Here is a 21982-nt window from a genome sequence, read left to right on the forward strand (position 1 = left end):
AGTGATAATCATCCACCTGGATAACGTTCAGATAACTTAAGAGTGGCGTCCGTAACCCTCCCTAGTGAGGCCCCAAATTGCCACCCCCTGAGGCCCCCGCACACATGCACAGGTACCCTGCATTTGTAAATTTAGAAACTTATGAAATGTGCAGGGGAAAAAACCTTGGACTCGAAGCATAAGTCCTGGGTCCCTTCTCTCAGGCCCTGTCCTGTGAGGGATGGGGTGCAGGGAAGGGGCGCATCAGTTTACTCATTTGTAAAAAGGGGAAAGAGGGAACCGATCGCTTGCGCCCCTCATTTTAGAGGTGACTAGAGAACTCTCACGTGGGCAGTCCCCTAGTTTCCAGCCCGGGTCACTGGACAGCCCTATTCTCGCCACCATCCACATCCCCAGCACAGTAGGAAGCTGGCCGCTCTTTGCCAGCAATTAATATGGCGACTGAGGCGTTAGCGCGAGCCGCATGCGCCTTGGGTAGAAGAGGCCGGGTACAGAGGATGAGAAGGCGACGCCTCCTTCTTCCTCGTCCCACCCCGTTTCCGGCGGAAGCGGCCGCAACAAGGGAAACTTTATTGTTCCCGTTGGGGCCTGGAGGATGTCGGTGAATTATGCGGCGGGGCTGTCGCCGTACGCGGACAAGGGCAAGTGCGGTCTCCCCGAGGTGAGCGCGGCCGGGTGTCCCGACGGCCGTCGTCAGGGCCGTGGGCTGGGCGGGGCCGGCTGGCAGCGGGCATTCTGGGAGTATCAGGAGACACTGAAGCTAGACAATGGGAGGGACTTCCCAGTGAGGAGGGGGCGGGAAGTGACGCCCCAGCGCGCCTGGGGACGCGACCACGCCCAGCTCCGGATCGGTCAGGCTGGGACTGAGGCTAGGACCCAGGTCGGGAAGTCCTGAAGTTCTGATGGGGCACCAGGGGCTGTAGTTCCAGGCGGAGGGCACCACCGGGGCAAAGGCGCGGGGGTGGGAATAAACAAACTTGGAGAACAGATTAGACCAGAGAGGTTACCAAAACCAGGCCAAGATGGGCCTCAAGTGCCAAGCTGGGGAGCTGACACCATCCTGAGGGTGATGAGGAAGGGTTTTGAGCTGGGGAGGAACCTGGAGGATGTAAGTCAGAAAGACCCCTCCAGCCACGCTGAGAGGAAGTCCCCACCATACACTGAGACCTTGGCGGGGTAACTTCCTTTTGGGTCTCCTCTCCTCTTCTGTAAACGGGGGAGAAGATTGCCCTCACCCCACAAAGGCTAGTGCGTCCCTTCCGAGTCAGGCATTAGTGAGCTCCCAGGTGGTGTGAAGCCCCACTCCTCTCCTGCCTGGTTTCCATTTTATTCCACAAACATTTATTAAGCACCTACCGTGTGCACCAGACACTTTCTCCGCCCTGGGGCCACATCGGAAGGTGAGAGGCCTCGAAATATGGCGTGGTTTGTTTGTATGGGCTGGGTAATTTCATAGGCTAGTGAGTGGGAGAATTGTTCCAACTATTTCGGGGAAGGGGTGGGGATTTCCAGGAATTGGGCCACCGCCCACTTTTTGGCCATTTATGGTTAGCCTTTGAACTGTCCTGGCACCTGTGGATGTTAATACATTTAGTATATGCTGAGGTATTACAATGAGTGTATAATGAGGCTCCAGGTATACTGGAAGTCGAATCTTCCGCCATCTTGGACCTTTGACCAGTTTTTGTTATGTCCTACGGCTGTGTCATTCTTTTTTTTTTTAATAGATTTATTTAATTTATTTATTTATTTTTGGCTGCGTTGGGTCTTCGTTGCTGCGCGCGGGCTTTCTCTAGTTGCGGCGAGCGGGAGCCACTCTTCGTTGTGGTGCGAGGGCTTCTCATTGCGGTGGCTTCCCCTGTTGCGGAGCACGGGCTCTAGGCGTGCGGGCTTCAGTAGTTGTGGCACACGGGTTCAGTAGTTGTGGCTCACCGGCTCTAGAGCGCAGGCTCAGCAGTTGTGGCACGCGGGCTTAGTTGCTCCGCGGCATGTGGGATCTTGCCGGGCCAGGGCTCGAACCCATGTCCCCTGCATTGGCAGGCGGATTCTTAACCACTGCGCCACCAGGGAAGCCCTGTGTCATTCTTTTAAAGGTTGTGCCCTGCCCCCTTCCCTCCTGTTTCGCTCCCTTCCACTCTCTCCCACCCAACAGGTCTTTGACCCCCCTGAGGAGTTGGAGCGGAAGGTATGGGAGCTGGCACAGCTGGTCTGGCAGTCCTCCAACGTGGTGTTCCACACGGGCGCGGGCATCAGCACAGCCTCAGGCATCCCCGACTTCAGGTCCGTGCGCATGGAGGGAAGTCAAGGCAGGGCTTCCCTGTGAGCTCACAGATGTCTGGCCACCGGAACCCCTCCTGCTGCCTTCCCTCCCGCTGAGTCTGGGGTGATCTGTCAGTTCCCTGGGGTGTTGGGGATGGGAAAGACCCTTCCTTTGGAGAATGTCCCTTTATATCACACCCAACATTCCATTCCAACGACCAGAACTTGGTCACCTGACTACACCTAGTTGCAAGTGATGCTGGGAAATGTAGTCTTTCGTCTAGGCTCACTGCAAGGCTAAGTAGTGGGGTTCTATTATTACCAGAGAAAAAGGGGAGAATTGATATCAAGGACAATTAGTTCCATACTCACTTACAAATATTTTTCTGTCAGACCTCTGGTGGGACAAGTGGCTTAACCACCTGGACCTCAGTTTCCTCACCTTCAAGTGAGGGTGTGAGGCCAGATAATGTCTAACGTTAGGCAGCCTGTGTTAGACAAGAGTTTCATTGATGAAAAGCAGGGGTCTCTAACTGGTGGCCTCCAAGTGGCCCCTGTAAGTGCTGAGTTTGCAAGCCTACCCCGTAGGGCAGGCCTATCACAATTGTGCTCTCTTTCTAAGGCCTCTCAGGCCCACGGAGCAGACTCTTACAGCGGAAGAGCAGATTCCTCGTTCCTGGAGGAATGTTAGAATTTTAAGGTGTGAATCTCACCCCCCTTCCATAACCTGCCATGGCTCCCCATTGCCACACAGGAGAGTTCTCAGCACTTCAGGCTGGAAATCAAAGCTGTCCCCAACCTAGCCCTGGATCAGCTCTCCAACCTCAGCCCCTGCAGCCCCTGCAATCCCCAGACCACTCACAGGCTGTTGCCAGCCCCCTGGACTTTGTTTACCTCTTCTGTCTGAGCTGCCCGGCCCTTTCCTGTCTGTTCAAGAGACAGCTCAGCCTACTCCAGGAAGCCTTCCCACAGTTCCACAAAGAGCCCTTACCGCTTCTACTGGGCCAGCCCAGCCTCAGGTTCCTCCCTCTGCCCCAGCCCTACAGAGCTGGAGAGTTTGTGTCCACCTATGTCTCTCCCCACAAGATGGAGGACTCCTTGAGGGTAGGGCCTGGGTCCCCTAGGGCCCCAGCATCACCCAGCGCAGGGCCAGGCTCGGTGCAGCAGCGGTAAGTGTTGGTGGGATTGAATAGTTAATTTCTGCCCTTGTGTACTACGTTCTCCCTCCTTCCTCCCCCACCCCCTCCTTTGACTGTGTCACTTCGTCTGTCTCTGACTCTCTTTCTCTGCCTCCGTTTCTCTGTCTCCTTTTCCGTCCCGTCTTCCTGATCCCTAAGCTCTCTCTGTCTCTCCCGCCTGCCACCTCAGGGGCCCCCATGGCGTCTGGACGATGGAGGAGCAGGGCCTGGCCCCCAAGTTCGACACCACCTTCGAGAACGCGCGGCCCACGAAGACTCACATGGCACTGGTGCAGCTGGAGCGCGTGGGCCTCCTGCGCTTCCTGGTCAGCCAGAACGTGGACGGGCTGCACGTGCGCTCTGGCTTCCCCAGGTGCACCCCACGTCCAGCCGCGCTCAGCCTTGGGCAGGCTGCCCCTCTCTCCGAGCCTCAGTTTCCTCATCTGGAAAACGGGTGTTGATGGCAGCCCCTCCCTCTCAAGGCCACTGTGGCGCTTCAGCCAGGAGAGGTGCTTGGTGCTCAGCTGCCAGTGTCAGTGTCTGCTAGGCGGGCACGTCTGGAGAATCGAGATCCCCTCTTCCTGGTCCTGGGGGGTGGATTCCAGCCCTGAGGCCTCTGGATCCCCTCCACTAAGCCTCTTCCTTCTCCTCCCACAGGGACAAGCTGGCAGAGCTTCACGGAAACATGTTTGTAGAAGAATGTGTCAAGTGTAAGATGTGAGTGCCACGGAGGGTAGGGGCGGGGGCCCAAGGTGTGGATGACCCCGGTCGGGCTCTGCAGAAGGGCCTTGTGAGTTGAACCTGATGTTTCCAGAGACGAGGGTGTGACCCTCCCAGGGTGGGACTTGGGGGCGTATCTTCCTCCCGGGAGGTGTATTCATTTCCTGCAGCTGCTGTTACAAACTGCCACAACCTGAGTAACTTAAAACAACGGAAACTGATAGTCTTATGGGTCTGAAAGCTCGAAGTCCACAATCAAGGTGTTGGCAGGGCCGTGCTCTGCCTGAACCCTGTCGGGGAGGATCCTTCCTGCCTCTTCCGCCTCCTCGTGGTTTCCGACCACCCTTGGCTGTAGACTTATCACTCCGACCTCTGAATCTTTTATCAACGTTTCTGTGTCCCTATGTGTCTGTGTCCCCTCCTCTTTTTTTTTTTTTTTTTTTTTTAATATTCACTTGTGGCTTTAGTTGTGGCATGCGGGATCTTCGTTGTGGCACGCGGGATCTTCGTTGTGGCACGCGGGATCTTTTTAGTTGCCACATGCAAGCTCTTAGTTGCAGCATGCGGGATTTAGTTCCCCGACCAGGGATCGAACCCGGGCCCCCTGCATCGGGAGCGCAGAGTCTTACTCACTGGACCACCAGGGAAGTCCCTGTGTCCCCTCTTCTTATAAGGACATCAGTCACGTGGGTTAGGGGCCACCCTACACAAATGTGACCTCATCTGAACCCAGCCAGTACATCTGCAACAGCCCTACTTCCAAATAAGGTCTTATTCCAAAACACTTGGGAGCCGCCACTCAGCCCATAACAGGGTGTGACGGGGCATTCTTCCGGCTCTGGAAAGGCTGAGCCTTCCTGGAACAGGAGGGCTCTGGGCGTGTCTCCCTCTGCTGGGCAAGCAGCCTTATGGGTGTGAGTAACTCAGGCGTGGCAAGTGCGTGTGGCTCCCCTGTGGGTGGAATCTCTTAAGACCAGAGCACAGATGGGGCCCCAACTGTAAAAACAAATTTTTTTTCTCTCTAAATTTATTTTGAAAAACTTCAATCTGGTGGAAAACTCACAAGAACCATACAGTGAACTCATACTTGACCTAGACCGGGGATCCCCAACTTTTTCCTGTACAGGGCCATATGGTAAATATCTTCAGCTTTGTGGGCCAGACTGTCTCTGTTGTGACTATGAGCTCTGTAGCGTGAAAGCTGCTATAGACAGCACTTAAAGGAATGGGCATGGCCGTGTGCCAATAAAACTTTATTTACAAAAATGGGAAGCAGAGGGCCGGATTTGATCCTCAGGGCTGTGGTTTGCTGACCCTGACCTAGATTCATCAATGTTACCATTTCGCCACAATTTGTTTCTCCTCTTCTCTCTGTGTTTGGATTTGCTCTACTGTTCAAGGGGCAGATTTCCTTATCCTTTGCCCCTTAAACCCTTTAGACATTTATCTCCCACAAGCCACGGTATTCTCTTCCACAGCCGCGGTGCAGTTTCTAAAGTCAGGAAATGTAAAAACCACAGACACGACTATTCTCCCCAATCTGTGTTCCCAGCGCTCCCTCCCATTGTTGCTGTTTTTCCCCTGGTGCTGGGTCCAACCCAAGGCGGCACTCTGCATGCCACTGTCCCATCTCTTCAGTCTCCTTTACCTGGAGCACTTCCCGACCTTTCTCTGTTTTCCGAGCTGTGGACCTTTTGAAGCAGCCAGGCCAGCTGTTTTGTGGGAGGCCCCCTCTGCCCCCGCCGTGCTGGGTTTGCCGGATGTCCCCTCATGCTTAGATTCTGGTCATGTGGCCCCCGCTTTCCTGGGAGAACAGCTGCCTGCAAAAAGCAAGAGCCACCCAGGTGGGGCCGCAGGGTAGGCACCTGGGAGTGGGCAGGAAGCTGACCCCTTCCTCTCCCGACACAGGCAGTACGTCCGGGACACCGTCGTGGGCAGCATGGGCCTGAAGGCCACCGGCCGGCTCTGCACCGTGGCCAAGTCAAGGGGGCTGCGGGCCTGCAGGTAAGCGGCCCTCCCCACGCCCGGGACCCCAGGGGAGGCGGCCAGTGTCCCTGCTGACTTCCCCGCTCTCCGTACAGGGGGGAGCTGAGAGACACTATCCTGGACTGGGAAGACTCCCTGCCTGACCGGGACCTCACTCTGGCCGATGAGGCCAGCAGGTCTGACCCCCACCGAGCCCAGGGTGGGGTGGGTAGGGGAGGGGTAGCCAGCTGCAACCCCGGGGACATCAGGAAAGAGGTGGCTCACACCCTCTCTGGGCTTCGCTTCCCCCGTAACAACGGCAGCTCCTGTGTACTGAGCCCTCATACCCCCGGCCCCGGCCAGAGGCCTCACACACCATCCTTACCACAGCCCAGGGTGGGTGCTGCTCGGGGCCCATTTTACAGACGAGGAAACCGAGGCTGGAGCAAGCTGACACCTCCGTCCACACTGCCCAGCCAGGAAGTGACTGAGCCAGGTCTGGAACCCAGGGGTCCAAGTGGGGACATCAGCAGCTCCACTTCTGCCGACCGGGTGGGGTGGCTCCGGCAGAAGGGAAGCGGCGGGCAGGATTCAGGGCAGCTTGGAAGCTGGGGCAAGCCGGCCCCCAGGCAGAGATGGGCGCTGTGTGAGCTGGCCTCCCAGGGCTGGCCCCGGCGTGTCAGCAGAGCAGTGAAGCCATGGCATTTGAGCAAGGGTGGGGTGGTGTGTGTGTTGGAGACGTCCCGCCCCCAGCCTCGTGAGGCAGGAGGAGGGCTACAGAGACCCTTGCCGAGGGGCTCAGGCTAATCCCGCCTCCTGGCCCCAGGAACGCGGACCTGTCCATCACGCTGGGCACCTCCCTGCAAATCCGGCCCAGCGGGAACCTGCCCCTCGCCACCAAACGCCACGGAGGCCGGCTGGTCATCGTCAACCTTCAGCCCACCAAGCACGTACGTGCTGGAGCCCACCCCTGACCCCTGACCCCCCAGGCCCCCCCAAGCCTTCTCCCTCCGCCTGACTGGTCCCCGCCCCCCACAGGACCGTCACGCAGACCTGCGTATCCACGGCTATGTAGATGAAGTCATGACCCGTCTCATGAAGCATCTGGGCCTGGAGATCCCGGCCTGGGACGGCCCCCGCGTGCTGGAGAGGGCGCTGCCACCCCTGCCCCGCCCACCCACCCCCAAGCTGGAGCCCAAGGAGGAGGCCCCTGCCCAGCTCCACAGCCCAGCGCCCGCCAGCCCCAAGCAGGAGCCCGCAGCTGAGCCCGGCGCCCAGCATGACGGCTCCGGGCCCGCCAGCCCCAAAAGGGAGCGGCTGGACAGTCCTGCTCCCCACAGGCCCCCCAAAAGAGTGAAGACCGAGGTGGTTCCCAGCTGACCAGGGGGCCTGGGGAGGGCGGGGCTGTTTGTAGAAACCATGGATTCTTTTTTTTTTTTTCTTACTGGTCTCACTTTGTTACTCCTCTCTGTCCTTGTGGGAAGACCTCAGGGCGCTGAGAGCTGGGCTCCAGGCCCTGGGGCAGACTTGCCCTCCATTGCACCTCCCTTTAGCTTGGGGCCTCTGGAGGGGGCCTGGGAAGGAGCAGCCCCCCTGGACTCTGACCTTGGAGCTGACACCCCCCCCACCCCCTGTACCTGCTCCACCCCCAGGCTCCAGCCTCTGACTCAGGATGTTCCTGGGAGGTGTGGCCAGGCCCTCTGTGGTTTCCTCTGACCCTTGGGCCCTCACACTCCCCAACCCCTGCCTACCCCCAGACAGCCTTCACAGTCCCTCAAGGAGGGAAGGGAGGCAGGGCCATCATTTAGGAGCCAGACTTCATGGCAGGACAGACAATAGAGGCTCACACTGCCTTTGGGGCTGGAGGAGGAAGGGTGGGTCCACCTGGCTTCCTCCAGGCTTCCAGAAAAGCCTTCAATGCAATAAAAGAATTTCTTGCATCTGAGCCTGTGTTTGCCATCCACAACCTTGCCCTGGGCCCTAGTCCCTGGGGGCAGGGCTGTGTGGTCCCCTCACCCCCTGGGATGTGTGCCTGGGGTGCAATCCAGGCCTGGGGGCGAAGGAGGGCCTTACCAGCTGCAGATATTTGCTGAGTCCTCAGTTTGTAATTCTCACTTGCGGGATTCTTTATTATGTGCCCTCTGCTACTAGGCTGTGAGCCCCTTGAGGAGAGAGGCCACGTTTTTTTATCTCAATTGCAACCCCCGGGCACCTGTACAAAGCGGGCAGGGCCAGGGTGATGCGTTAAAGGAAGAGCGCAGGTGCAGCTGGGGTCAGTCCTCCCCAGCTGCGACCTTGGGCAGGTCCCCTCATTCCCGACGCCTCAGTGCCCTCATCCATAAAACACGCAGGGTGGGCAGCCCGGCCCCCCAGGAAGGCAACTGCCGCAGGCCTTCCGCGAATACCCTGGAAGAGTCGGGGGTGTGTGTGGGGGGTGTGGGCCAGAGCTACCTCGCCCTCCTGCTGCGCCCTGCTCTCCGCCCGCCGCCGCTCTCCAAGGTGCTGAACACGCACCGGCACCTCTCTGGTCACCGCTCCAGCCTGGGGGTCAAGGGACCCCCTGCCTCACTCCTCTATCCTAGGCTGGCCTAGTCCCTCCTTCTGTGGGTTGGGGAGCCCCAGATTCTAATTCAGCCCCCATCCCACTCCACCTCCATGCCAGCCGTGTTCTCTCAAAATACTTTATTAAGGACCGTAGCAGTCTTAGAAAAAGGGAACAGCTGTGAGCCATGGCGGCCCCGAAGTTCAGAGCTCAGCCCGTGCTCCAGGGCCAGGGTCCCAGCAGACTTGGCCGCCTCCTCCTCCCTGTGTTCCAGGGGGCAGGCAGGAGTCCCTGAGCGGGGAGTTACCGAGGCCTGGTGTATGCCTATCTCTCTGGGGCTGTGGATCAGTCGGCGTCTGTCTTCCTGTTTCCTTCTGCACCTGGGTCTGTACGTGTATTTCTCAGGCTTTGTGGCCTTATGGTCTGTGTCTGAGCATCAGGTTCTGCATGGCCCTGGGTACCTGGGTCTGAAGCTGTGAGTCTGCGTGTCTCCATCCTGACACCATCGCCGGGGTCTCTCCCTCACCTCGGATACCTGTGCCTGTCTCTGTCCACTGCAGCACCCGACTAGAGGGGCCTGGGGGCACGTACCCGTGGTGCTCACAGCTCCCCCACTGCTACCTCCAGCCCCACGCGCCCTGGGCCAAGTGCTTGTTCAGGCCGGGCACAGTCTAGCAGGGCGGCCCGGTCCAGCTCCTTCATGGAGTTGCCCTGGACCAGGGTCCCGTTGTCCAGATCCTCCGTCGAGTTGTCCGGAGCCGGCGGGTCCCGGGATCCCCATTCCCCCTGAGGGCTGCTTGGAGGCCCTTCCTGAAGTGTGCCAGCCTTGGGCCCATGTCCTGGGGTTTCGGAGCCTGGCACGGTGTTGGGAGCCACACGGGATGCAGCATCGTTGTGCAAAGTTCTGGAGAAAACTGAGCAAGGGTTGGGGGGTCGTGAGGGATGGCCTGGGGGGCTGGGTCCCTTCTTTCTTTTAGCCCCCAGCCTCAGGAAGCAGTTGCAAGGGGGCCTCCTCCCCCTCTCCCAGTGGCCCAGTATGGGGGCTGGGGATCCAAGGGGAGTGCACCCATGGGGCAGCCCAGAGGGTTTTTGAGGGAGGAGCAACCCCCTGGTCCACCTACCTCGTACAGGCACGAAGTCTCCGGGGCTCTCGGCTTTGTTGGAGGCGAAAGGGCTGATGGAGGGGAGGATGATGAGGGCGAAGGAGAAGAGCAGGACCTGGTGGAGATGGGGGCAGGGTCACCCCATCCCTCCCCCTCCCCTGAGTACACTCGTCTCATAGGCAGGGAAACTGAGGCCCAGAAGACTGGAGCACGCGTGAGCTGGGGCTCAGGGCTGGCTGTCCTCCTACTCACACTCACCTCCCCCACAGGACCCTCTGCCAAGGCTGACAAGCCCCTTGGAGCTGGGGGTCAGGACTCACCGCTATGCAGGTGCCCGTCTGAGCCGACTTGCTGGTGGACTGGACCACGATGGCCTGGAGTTTCTTCAGCTGCTCCAAGAGGGACCTTAGTGGAAACGGGAAGACTTGCTTGATCCCTACATAGCCTTGACCTGCCTCCCTGTGATTCCTGGGGTCCCCCAGCCTGGCTGAAGTCTGAATCCCGTCCATCCTTCAAGGCCCCACTGCTCTTAAAAGTCCCAGAAGCTCCCTCAATAAATCACTGAACATCTCACCCACTTCTCTGCCACCCCACCTTCTCCACCCAGGTTGCCATTACTGCTCACCTGGACACCGGCCCCAGCCTCTGGGCCCCCCAGGCTTCTCCTGCCTCCTCTAGAGTTCATGCTCCACACTTTTTCAAATGTGAGGCAACTTCTCCCAACCCTCCCAGAGTTCCCATCTCCCTCGGAAGTAAAAGCCCAAGTCCTCCCCGAGACCCACAAGGCCTGGCACAGCCAGTCCCGTCCCCTCCCTGCCCTCCCCTCCTCCCTCTCTCCCCCTTGCTCACTCTGCTCCAGACACACAGCCCCTCACTGTTCCTCCTATGCACAAGCATTCCTGCCCCAGGGCCTCTGCACAGGCTGTTCTCTCAGTACCAAGGACACTGTTCCCCTGCCCCACCCCCCACAGGTCTTTTTGTAGTTGCTTCTTTCTTAGCTGTTGGGTCTCATCTCAAATGTCACTTTATCTGACCTCCCTGCCTAAAATGGCACCCCCCTCACTCCCTAGCCCCTTCCCCCTAGTTTATTTTTCTTCCCAGTGGCTATCACTATTTGAATGATCTTTCATATATTTTTGTTTGTCTTGAGTCTGTTTCTCAGTAGACTGTGAGTCTTTAAGTGGAGGGGCTGGGTCTGTTTTGTTCACTGTTTGGGCCCCAGTGTCCAGAACTATGCCTGGCACAGAGTAGATGCTAAATAAAAATTGAGTAAGTAGGGCCATACAGTTTGATCTAGAAGTATGCCAATGTAGCAAATACTCAGTGGAAGCTACTTGGAAACAATGGCTCAAGAATTTTCCTCAGGTTAGAAACAGGTTAGTAGAAAATATATGACCTGGTTGGAAAGTTTAAACATAGCTACATTATAGCACAGAAAGAAAAGAACTAAAATTCCCTTCTAAATACCACCGTAAGAATCAATCAATTCCCTGGTGGCTCAGTGGTTAAGAATCCGCTGCCAATGCAGGGGACACGAGTTCAAGCCCTGATCTGGGAAGATCCCACATGCCATAGAGCAACTAAGCCCGTGCACCACAACTACTGAGCCTGCGCTCTAGAGCCCACAAGCCACAACTACTGAGCCCACGTGCCACAACTACTGAAGCCCGTGCACCTAGAGCCCATGCTCCACAGCAAGAGAAGCACTGCAATGAGAAGCCTGCACACCGCAACGAAGAGTTGCCTCTGCTCACCGCAATTAGAGAAAGCTCACGTGCAGCAACGAAGACCCAACGCAGCCAAAAATAAACAAATAAATAAATTAATTTATTAGGAAAAAAAAATCAATCCCTCACTATTTTCAAACAGACGATTCTATGAAAGAATAAGGCACCAAGCACTGTCCACACAACATGAAGAATATGCTGATAGGTTTTTAAAAAATAGATCAAGCTGTTTAAACTTCAAACAGGACATCACAGAAGATGGAAATTTAGCCTGTATTAACTCAATTATGGAGGCAACACCGACCTTGTGACAAGATGAATGTGTATATGCAGGGGGATAAAAGATTTAAGGTTTAAAAAACACCCAACAACTTGACAGAGACATACATTTCTTTCCCAAAGCTGAATGAATGCAACAAAGTCCTCTCTGCCACCAGAGCAGACATCCAACAGTTCAAAATGTGAATCGGGAGGTTGACCACGACGGGGGGGAGGAAATACCACCTCCTCCCATCACAACTAAAGTGTTAACACAAGCTATTTCACAAACACCTGTAATGGCATCATCCATGACACCCCCCCAAAAAATTGACTAAGTAAATGCACCCACAGATGGAATCACCTGCAGTTATCCAGCATACCATACTCCTAGCCTTTAGCCATTCATATGCCATTTCCTCTACCGGCAGCATCTTCCCTTTAGTGAACTCTTATACATCCTTCAAGGGCCCAAGTCCAAAACCCCTTTTCTCTGCAGGCTTCCCCCTTTCTAAGTGGAGCCCTTACTCCCTGCTCTGCCCTGCCGTCACACAGCCTGTCCCCCCATGTCCACCTCTCCTGCAAGGGACTCTGGGGTCAGCTCCTCCTGTTCTCTGCCCCAGTTTGACCAATACTCACAGGTTCTGCTTCTCAAGATGCAAGACCTTCCTCTGAAGTTCCTGGTTCTGGGCAGTGCAGGCTGACATCCTGAAGGGGCAACATCACAGTGACATTCAGAATATGCCTGTCACCAACAGGTCAAACTAACATCTCTTTGTGAGGCCCCACTGTACAGGCAGGGAACCGAAGCCCAGAGAGGGGCAGTCATTCACCCAAAGTCACCCTGGCAAGTCTGTAACAAGGCCAGAATTTGAACCCAGTTCTGCCTGGCTCCTAGGTACCATCTTTGCATTGGTGTGGGGGCTTTCTTCCGGCCTGAGCCCCCAGGATTGGAAATGGACCACCAAACTCAGGCAGTGATGCTTTGAGAAGACGCAGTAGCATGGCAACTGAGTCCAAGGAGACCCAAGTTACAATCTTCACCCTCCCTGTGACCCTGAGGCACTCTGCTGTCTGGCCTCAGTCCCCTCATCTGTAAAGTGGAGATACAGTTACCTAGTTCATAGAGCAGTTGGGCACTGATATGAAGTAAAGTTGATTAGGGGCTTAGCAGAGTACATTTGAGGAACAAGACAATGTGATCATTCCATCTAGGGTTTTGGGGTCCAGTCCGGCAACCCCACCTTTCCCATCTGCATCCATCTGTTAATGCTGTCTTGGCCCAGACCACTCAGATGTAGAATTGAAACACTCAAATCATGGGACTTCCCTGGCAGTCCAGTGGTTAAGACTTCACCTTCCAGTGCAGGGGATGTAGGTTCAACCCCTGGTTGGGAGCTAGGATCCCACAAGCCTTGAAGCAAAAAAAAAAAAGAAAAAAAAAACCAACCAAAACATAAAACAGAAGCAATATTGTAGTAAATTCAATAAAAACTTTAAAAATGGTCCACATCAAAAAATCTTTAAAAAAACCAAAACACTCAAATCATGGCATGAGGATATGCTAGTCCTCATATCACAACCAGGGAAGAGAATAAATTCTCCCACTAAAAGGCCCTCCTTCTAAATAACTCATGGGATAAAGAAGAATCCACTGTGTAAATTAAGAAAGACCTAGGGACCAAATGGTAATGACAATGGTACAAACCAAAATGTATGAGATGCTGATAAAGCAGTGCGGAGAGGAAAATGTATAACCTTTTTTCTTTTTCTTTTTTTTTTGGCCCCTCAGCATGCGGGATCTTAGTTCTCTGACTAGGGATCAAACCTGTGCCCTGCTGCAGTGGAAGCGTGGAGTCTTAACCACTGGACTGCCAGGGAAGTCCCGCAAAATGTATAACCTTATTACAGCTCAACCAGCTGAACATACACACTTAACAGTTAGCAAAAGAACAACAGAATAGATCTTCCCCACCAAAAGCAAAACAAAACACAACTAAAGACACAATAAAGCTAAGAGTAGAAATAAAGGAACTAGAATACAAAAAGACAACTGCGTGGGAGGAAAAGCCAGAAATTCATTCTTTGAAAAGAATAATAAAACAGACAAACTTCTGGCAAGATTGACCAAGATAAAAAACAAGAAAAGGCACAAATACACAACATGAGTAATTAAAAAGGGCACAACTATAAATTATTCAGAACTTAAAAAAATAATAGGAGAGAACTATGAACAATTTTATGTCAGTAAATTTGAAATGGACAACTTCCCAGAAGAATATGACATCTCAGAATTGACTAGAAAAGAAATAGAAAACCCAAATCTGTAACACTTAATTAAATCACTTTTGGTTTAAAAAGTGAGCAAGCTAAGTTTTTATGTTTCTATTAAAGAATAAAGAGGAGCCTGTCCCTCAGTAGCCTAAATGAGTTGAGAGAGGCGATTGGATGAGATTGGGGTGCACAGTTCTTTTTCTTTTTTAATATTTATTTATTTACTTATTTGGCTGCGCCAGGTCTTAGTTGCGGCACATGGATCTTAGTTGTGGCATGTGGGATCTATTTCCTTGACCAGGGATCGAACCTGGGCCCCCTGCATTGGGAACGTGTTGTCTTAGCCACTGGACTACCAGGGAAGTCCTGGGGTGCACAGTTCTTTTTTTTTTTAATTAATTAATTGATTTATTTATTTTTGGTTGCATTGTGTCTTTGTTGCTGCACATGGGTTTTCTCGAGTTGTGTCAGGTGGGGGCTACTCTTCGTTGTGGTGCACAGGTTTCTCATCGTAGTGGCTTCTTTTGTTGCGGAGCACGGGCTCTAGGCGCGTGGGCTTCAGTAGTTGTGGCCCATGGGCTCCATAGTTGTGGCTCACGAGCTCTAGAGTGCAGGCTCAGTAGTTGTGGTGCACAGGCTTAGCTGCTCCGTGGCATATGGGATCTTCCCGGTCCAGGGCTTGAACCTGTGTCTCCTGCATTGGCAGGTGGATTCTTAACCACTGCGCCAACAGGGAAGTCCCGGGTGCACAGTTCTTAAGTTGAGGAAATTCTGCCTTTCTTCTCCCCCACCAAAGGAAGCCATGACAGCTCTGAGGATCAGTGATGCTCAGCAAGGGAAGTAAATGTCCCATCTTCAGGCAAAGAGCCAGGACAAGATGGATGATACCTTCTCCCTTCTTGGCATAACATCTTCTAGGGGATTAAGGGGCCTCGAACCTGAGCCCTGTACCACCTTACTAGGCATTTTTCCATCCTCGCAATTCACGTGAAAAATCGTCTCTCCCAGAGAAGGAAACAACGCTAATTTTGTCAGATCCTGAAAACTGTGACCTTAGCTCCATTGCATCCCTCTCTCAGGCCTCAGTTTCCCCCTTAAGTGTGGTGTCCCGGGACCCCAGCCTTACCGAGTTTCCAGGCCATCAATATATTCCTTCTTCTTTTTCCGGCTTTCTTGGGCTGACTGTTTGTTCCGAATTTTCCGACGGATTTTCTTCAGCACTCGCTCCTCATACTGCAGAGTGACATGGGGAGCAGACTGAGGCAGGCTGGAGGGTCCGCTCTCTTGTCCAGACCCCACAACTTCACCCCATTATCCTCCCAAGGGAGCCATCCCAGACTCAGGGACTTGAGGGCAGACCCATGATGACTTGAAGACCAGATTTTCTGCCCCGAAATTCTTGCAGAATCTCTAGGGGGGTCCTGGGTCCTGAAGGTCTTCCCAGCTCCCAAACCCAGTCCCGTACTGGCAACTGGATTTTGTGCATTGGTGCAATCCCGCCATCTTCTGACCATCTGTGGGAACAGCGCCTTTCCCGAGGCCAGTTATCAAGACTAAGAGAGGTCTTCCAATTGGAAAAGCAAACTCAGATACTGATATTGAGTGAACAGGCTGGGTGGAGACTGCGGCCAGCTAGAAAGCCCCCACTGCGGTGGCTTTGAGGATGATTTTTCTGGCTCTGGTGACAGACACGTCCTAACATTCTAGTGTGGGAGACCCAAAGGTGAGACTCATGGGCAAGTAGCTGCAGGAAAGGGGGCGAGCTCCAGAGCCAGGGGTCCCACTGACTCACCTTGGTGAGGGGAAGCTGGGTGGGCAGGGTGATGCCTTCTTTGGCCAACAGCTTCTTCTCGTCCTCTGTCAGCACCAGCTCCTGGCTGAGCCCGGTCCCAAGGCGCAACAGGTTGGGGGCTGCCAGGTTATGTTGCTGTGGGGAAACCAGCAGAATTGCTTTGAGGGCAGGGAGAGTGACCGCCTCTGGGAAATGAAAGAGGCATCAGGTCTGAGAAACAATCGATCCATCTGCTGTAAAGTCCCCACTGGCACTAGGGCTCCAAAGAACCAGCACACAGCCCTCTGACCCAGCAATTCCACTTCCAGGAATTGCTCTTTAGATACAAGTTTTTAATTTGTTTCACAAGTAGTCATTAGACAGCTATGTACTTAGCACCTACTACATGCCAGGCACTTCTCTGGGCTCTGAACATTCCTTGCAGTACATTCTGCAACAGCAAAGGGAAAATCCAACACACAAGGCACAGGTTAAGTGAGCCTCCAGGAAATGGGGGTGAGGGGTGTTTCTCCCTGTCTGCTTGTTTGTACCTTTGGAACTTGGACTATGTGAATGCATTTGCCTATTCAAAATTTTTTTAATTAAATTTAAATTATGAAATAGAAACATTGAAAATGAAAGAATCGGGTCATCAGAGAGCCAAGTCTTAGGAATGTCACACCATGGAATGGGAGGCTCAGGAATAAAGGTGGAGATTGGGGCAGCCTGACATTCGCTGGATCAAATTCCACTCCCTAGAATTCCAGGCCATGGATCAGCCCAACCATTTTCTCTCCAGGATCCAAGCCTCAGTATGTTCATCTGCCAAATGGGGATAAGGTCTTCCACTTCCCAACGTTGTTCACACACAGAACAACAGTATTAAACTTGACACATTTACAAAAACAAGTTAGTATTTCCAGAGCAGTCATTCACCTTTCCTATCTTTCAAGACCTGCTGAAGTTCTGCCTCCTCCAGGAAGCCTTCCTGGACCTGCAATGCCCCTCCAGCCTCTCTCCCTTATGGGTACACTTCCATGAGCAGTCAGTTGTCCCCTTTTGACCATGAGGTCCCCAGAGGCTGAGCACACAGCTGGTGCTCACCGTGCATCTCTCAAGTCAAGAGGGGTGTTCTGCTCTTTCTTAGAGGTTGTCAGGACAACTTTGGGCATCAGGCAAATTAGAGTTCAAATTCTGACTTGGCCACTTTCTTGCTGTGCGACTTTGGGTTTGTGGCTTAACCTCTCTGGGCATTGGCTTTCTTATCTGAGAAATGGAGGTACTGATTGGGTTCTCAGGTCTGGTTTACCTGTAGTCGAACCCCAGGGCAAGATAGACAGCCCTCAGTCAGCGTGCAATGGGCACAGTAGGCCCAATGGGCCAGCCCAGGGATTAAGCCTGCAGCAGCTGTGTGACTTAGGTCAAATTACTGGACCTCTCTGTGCCCATTTCCTCAAACGTAGAATTAAGATAAGAGCCCCAGTTTTCAGGGTTGCTGTGAATTAAAAGATGATACATTAAGAGCATTTAGAAGAGTGCCTGGCCTATAGTAGATGCTTGGTAAGTTTCAGCCCTTTTTTTTTTTTTTTTAAATACTACTACTATAGTAGAAAGTATCCCAGCCCAAGAGACAGAGAACTCAGGACTGGGACCCACTGACTTACTCTGGGTGTAAGTCAGAGTAAGTGACTTGGACTTACCTTGGACTACTATCAGCCCCTGTCTGTGACTGTCTTCCAGTCTCCAAAATGGGGGTATTGGGGCCCCATGAACTCCAGTGCCCTCCCACCTCTGATGCTCCAGGGGTCGGGTGGGGACTGCTCACCAAGTCCCCGCCACTGCCAGAGAGGAGGAGGTCTTTCACTGTGAGGTTGCAGTGTTGGGGTGAGTTGGCCAGCTCAGCCTGCTCCCCGGCGTACAGGCCTGGGCTCCACATTTCTGACAGGGCAGATGGGGACAGAGACAGGGAAGGAGTCAGGCGGGGGGCCCCTGAGCTCCCAGCTTCTACTTCCCTCCTCCAGCAAAGCTCCCAGCATTGACCCCAATGTGCTAGGGATTTGTAGCACAGCTTGGGGCCCCAAGACCTGGTGCCTCAGTCTCCCCTCCACCATAAGATGGGAACCCAGATTCATCAGGACATTGTCAGGGACCCACTGTCAACCCGGGAGGGAGTAGCTGTTATTGCCCAGCATTATAAGCAGGATCTGCAGTTGGCCTGGCCTTACCTCTCCCTCGGGGGAAGGACCAGGTCTGATTCACCTGTGGTTCCCTCCCACCAGGTACCTGGCAAACTGTAGGTGAGCTGCTCTGGAGAGCACAGACTTCAGAGTCAAATAGCCCTTTGCTCTAATCTCGACTGGGTGGAGCTGTGTGACCTTGGGCAAGGGACTAAACCTCTCTGAGCCTTAGTTTTGTCAAGTCTCCAAAGGGACTAATAAGCGTTCCCATACCATCGCAATGCTCAAGAGACAAAGGATACCCTGTTGGCGGTGGCTTCTGCATCAGGCCTTTCTCCAGGTCCAGGGGGAACACCCCAAGGCCTGGGATCCCGTGACCTCACACATTTTCATTGAGCGTCTACTATGATCCAGGCACGGAAGGTACAAAAATAAGGTTGCCAGCATGATGCTTGCGGCAGGAACCAGCCTGCCAGGGGCGCATCCCACCTTTGCAGCTCTGACTCATTTCTTAACCACCTGAAAAACGGGCCCATGACAGACAGCATCCCAATACCCATCTCAAAAGGTGGGTTTGCATGGGCTTCCCTGGTGACGCAGTGGTTGAGAGTCCACCTGCCGATGCAGGGGACACGGGTTCGTGCCCCGGTCCGGGAAGATCCCGCATGCCGCGGAGCAGCTGGGCCCGTGACCCATGGCCACTGAGCCTGCGCGTCCGGAGCCTGTGCTCCGCAACGGGAGAGGCCACAACAGTGAGAGGCCTGCGTACCGAAAATGGGTTTGCGTGTAAAGTGCCTGGGAGAAGGTGAGGGTAGTTAGCAAAGACACAGGACTCACCCAGGTCTATGGCAACGGAAGCCTCAAGCCCTTGGGCCACTGGCCCAAGGTTCCTGGTGGGGCAGGCAGGGCCAGTATGGTAGGAGGGGCAGGGCCCCTTGCCAGACTCTGTGCTATGGCAGCTGACCGGGGTGGCAGCCACCCCACTGTGTGGAGGGGTGTCCTGGGGGTCGGAGGGCAGATCTTCTGAGATGCCACTGTCACTGGCCGCAGGAGACCAGGTCGGGGAGCTGGGCACTGATTCGCCAGAACCCAGGATGGAGTTGAGGAAATCATCAGAGTTCGGGCCTGGCAGGACCTGTTGGGACGGAGAGGGACGGCGGGAATTAGGAGGCCTATGTTTCGGTTTGGATAGCTGTGTGTCTCTGGGAAAGCCACTGACCCTCTCTGGGCCTCACGTGTCCTTTCTGTAAGACGGAAAGAGCTAACGCTCCTTGCCCCCAGTGTTGTTGGAGCCTGAACACAGTCATGTAGCACGGGAACAACATCCAACCGTGTCGAGGCTCAGGCCCCAAGTTTAAGTCTGGACCCAACTCCAAACTGCTGTGTGTGTGACCCAGGACAAGTCACCACCCCTCTCTGGGCCTCGCTTTTCCCCACCTATAAGAAGGAGGTGACGGCATCTGCAGGTTCCATACAATAACGTGCTTTGCTAAAATCTCACACATGAGCAATAAACGCACAGAGCTGAGTGGGGTCCTGGCTCTGGCCCTGGGGTAAATGCAGTGGGTTATCACCTGGTCCTCAACGTGGCCCCAGTCCTCGCCCAGCTCTATGTGTCTCAGGATGCCGTCCTGCCGGTCAAACAGGAGATCCAAGAGTTCCAGGCTGTCGGTAGGGCACGTGAGACTGGTGGAGGAAGCCATCTGGGGCAAGGAGGGGACATTTGTGAGGGTCACGCAGCCCTTCTCCTCCCCACCACCCATCTGCACACCACCCTGAGGTCCATCCTGCTCCAGTTCTATCCCGGCTCCAGCCCCAAGGTCGGGCCTGCTGCTCCTGCTTGCTGGACTTCTGTCTCCAAATCTGTGTTTTGGGGCCAACCCAGAGACTCGCGGGGCCTGACAGCCAATTTCTTTAAAAAGTGGTAGACAGATGCCCCCATGGGGATGATCAGCCGATGGAACTAGCCCTCTCCTGCACTCCCATGCTGCCCAAATTCCCCCCTTCTGGAAGGCGGGGGGACCAGGAAGAAAGACCAGGAGCAGCCCCAGAATGGAGACACAATTTTGGTCGTTGCATTCTCCCTCTGGGCCTCAGTCTTCTCATCTGTAAAATGGGATGTGAGATTCCTGCCAACCCTGGGAGCTTGGGGAAGGTTCCTGGCATAAACCCTCCCTCACCTGGAGACCAATGCAGGGCTCACCTTTCCAACTGCTAATTCCCCATTCATGAGCCTGGCCAGCTCTTTCTCCAGCCACTTCTGCGTCTGCTGCGAGCTGGGGGCTCACCCCACCAACAGGGCTCCCAGGCTCAGCCGGCTCTTCTCTGTGGCTCTGTCACCACCCCTAAAAGATGCTGAAATAGTCCTGGGGAGCTCCTAGCCCACCCCCAGGTGCTGATTGGGGAACAGGCAAGACAGACAGGGTTAAGGACCAGTGACACGGGGGCAGGCTAGGGGGAGGGGAGGGAAGACCGTTATCTCAGATGTTTCGTGCTTTTCCAGCCGGCAGTGGGCAAAGGCCAAAGTCTGGGGAGCCGCGGCTCTGACATGACCTCTCCCCTACTTTCAGGGACTGTTTCTCGTCATAATCCCTGGATGTCAGCTCCAGGAAAGCCTAGGGCCCCTGGCTGGGTCCTGTCCACTCTCAGAACAGAACCAAGAACTGCCCAGGCCTCCGCTAGAGCCCTTCCCTCTGCCAGGAGCCCCCTTCCCTCATTGGAGCTGGCAACCCCCAACCCCCTGCCCGCAAGCAAGCTCTCCACGGCCAAACCAGAACAATCGATTCCTTCTAGAATCTTCTATCATTCATTTATTCTCAATAAATATTCATTGAGCCAAACTTATTCCCTCCTCAGGGCCTTTGCACTAGCTGTTCCCTCTGCCTGGAACTCCTATCCCCTCCACCCCGAATCTATCACTGTGTTCACATATTTGGGAATGTTTTCTATCTGTGGATCTCAGCCCAGACAGCTGAGAGGCCGTCTCTGACCCCTCACCAGAGAGGAGCCCTCACCTTGTACCTCTTTATCACATCACTGGTTTCACTGAAATCCTCACTATTTGAAATTTTCTTGTTTACTTGCCTGTGTTCTTCCCTCATTCCTCCCCTGCCTCTTCATGTGAGTGACTTCGGGGCTAAGATAGAGGCTCTTTTGTTCTCAGCTGGGTCCCCAGTGTCTAGGAAGTGCCCGGCACACAGGAGGTGCTCAGTCAACTCTTACTCATTGGGCACCTCCTGTGTGCCAAGCACTATTTAAGGCCCTGGGGATAAGGCAGTGGATGAGCTAGACCATAAATGCATAAACACACCAGAAAACTGACAAATGGACAAATGCTACCAAGAAACTAAATGTCATCATGTAAAGGGCAACAGAGGGCTGGCAAAGGCTTCTTTTTAGAGGTGACATTTAGGGACTTTGCTGGTGGTCCATCTGTTAAGACTCCACATTTCCAATGCGGGGACGCGGGTTCAATCCCTGGTCGGGGAACTAAGATCTCACATGCCATGTGGCATGGCCAAAAAAAAGGTGACATTTAAGTACAGTCCTGAATGATGAGAAAGAGCCAGCCACTGGGAGATCTAGTGGAAAGGTGTTTCAGGCCAAGGAACAGCATGTGCAAAGGTCCTGGGGCAGGATGGGGCCTGGCGTGTTGGAGGAACAGCCAGGAGGCCCATGTGGACGGAGCAGAGTGAGAGAGGGAGGAGGGGAGGGCAGGGAGGGGACGGGGCAGGTCGTGCAGGGCCTTGCAGTCTGTGGCAAGGAGTTTGGTTTATACTAAATACAGCAGGAAGCTGTTGGAGATTAGTGAATGGATGACGAACCTTCTGTGTGCCGGGCACGATGGTAGGTGCTAGGTTTACACAGTAACTCAGACACCCTCCTTGCTCTCGAGAAATTCACATCCTGGCGTATATTTCTCCCTGGACCAGCCATTATTTATTCATGCATCAAAAATTTAAGGACGACCTATTATGTGCTGCGCCAGAGTGGTTCTCTTATCTGACG

The 21982-nt window shown here is 54.3% G+C and overlaps 3 protein-coding genes across 9 annotated transcripts in view; 1 reads left to right on the forward strand and 2 right to left on the reverse strand.

Moving 5' to 3' along the window:
* Positions 1 to 2275, reverse strand: part of ANKRD24 (ankyrin repeat domain 24) — a gene marked incomplete at its 5' end in the record, with an annotated part of 27805 nt that extends 25530 nt beyond the window's left edge. The window contains one exon of the mRNA XM_079916112.1: positions 2146 to 2275. Within this exon, the coding sequence (XP_079772238.1) occupies positions 2146 to 2268 (123 nt within the window). The remainder of the gene's footprint in view (positions 1 to 2145) is intronic.
* SIRT6 (sirtuin 6) lies at positions 911 to 8054 on the forward strand. 2 transcript variants are annotated; one of them, XM_079916109.1, is made up of 8 exons: positions 911 to 1400; positions 2153 to 2280; positions 3628 to 3810; positions 4095 to 4154; positions 6066 to 6161; positions 6239 to 6319; positions 6949 to 7072; positions 7161 to 8054. In XM_079916109.1, exons 3-8 carry the CDS (start codon positions 3650 to 3652, stop codon positions 7500 to 7502), a joined length of 864 nt encoding a protein of 287 aa, XP_079772235.1. In that variant the 5' UTR covers positions 911 to 1400; positions 2153 to 2280; positions 3628 to 3649; the 3' UTR covers positions 7503 to 8054. The 2 variants fall into 2 exon arrangements, with proteins under 2 accessions (XP_079772235.1, XP_079772236.1); XM_079916110.1 differs by lacking the exons at positions 911 to 1400; positions 2153 to 2280; positions 3628 to 3810 and adding an exon at positions 3916 to 3946.
* A 739-nt stretch (positions 8055 to 8793) lies between these two features.
* The window catches only part of CREB3L3 (cAMP responsive element binding protein 3 like 3), a gene marked incomplete at its 5' end in the record, with an annotated part of 40542 nt that continues 27353 nt past the window's right edge, over positions 8794 to 21982 (reverse strand). For 2 of the 6 annotated variants that reach the window (XM_079917510.1, XM_079917511.1), the window contains 10 exons: positions 8794 to 9578; positions 9786 to 9882; positions 10088 to 10172; positions 12392 to 12460; positions 15153 to 15259; positions 15819 to 15953; positions 17623 to 17735; positions 18812 to 19109; positions 19549 to 19677; positions 20178 to 20319. In XM_079917510.1, coding sequence (XP_079773636.1) covers positions 9265 to 9578; positions 9786 to 9882; positions 10088 to 10172; positions 12392 to 12460; positions 15153 to 15259; positions 15819 to 15953; positions 17623 to 17735; positions 18812 to 19109; positions 19549 to 19677; positions 20178 to 20204 — 1374 coding nt within the window. In that variant the 3' untranslated portion in view covers positions 8794 to 9264. Of the gene's footprint in view, positions 9579 to 9785; positions 9883 to 10087; positions 10173 to 12391; positions 12461 to 15152; positions 15260 to 15818; positions 15954 to 17622; positions 17736 to 18811; positions 19110 to 19548; positions 19738 to 20177; positions 20320 to 21982 lie in introns of those variants that run through there. The other 4 variants (XM_079917512.1, XM_079917513.1, XM_079917514.1 and 1 more) reach the window with 3 other exon arrangements.

Source organism: Stenella coeruleoalba (genome assembly GCF_951394435.1).
Source record: "Stenella coeruleoalba genome assembly, chromosome: 3".
In the NCBI taxonomy this organism is placed as follows: Eukaryota; Metazoa; Chordata; class Mammalia; order Artiodactyla; family Delphinidae; genus Stenella; species Stenella coeruleoalba.

Bases quoted from the DNA above. Each gene is read 5' to 3' on its own strand.
- SIRT6 (XM_079916109.1), top strand. From the start codon at position 3,650: ATGGAGGAGCAGGGCCTGGCCCCCAAGTTCGACACCACCTTCGAGAAC. The intron at 4,155-6,065 runs GTGAGTGCCACG...CTCCCGACACAG, and splicing joins GAATGTGTCAAGTGTAAGAT to GCAGTACGTCCGGGACACCG. The intron at 7,073-7,160 runs GTACGTGCTGGA...CGCCCCCCACAG, and splicing joins ACCTTCAGCCCACCAAGCAC to GACCGTCACGCAGACCTGCG.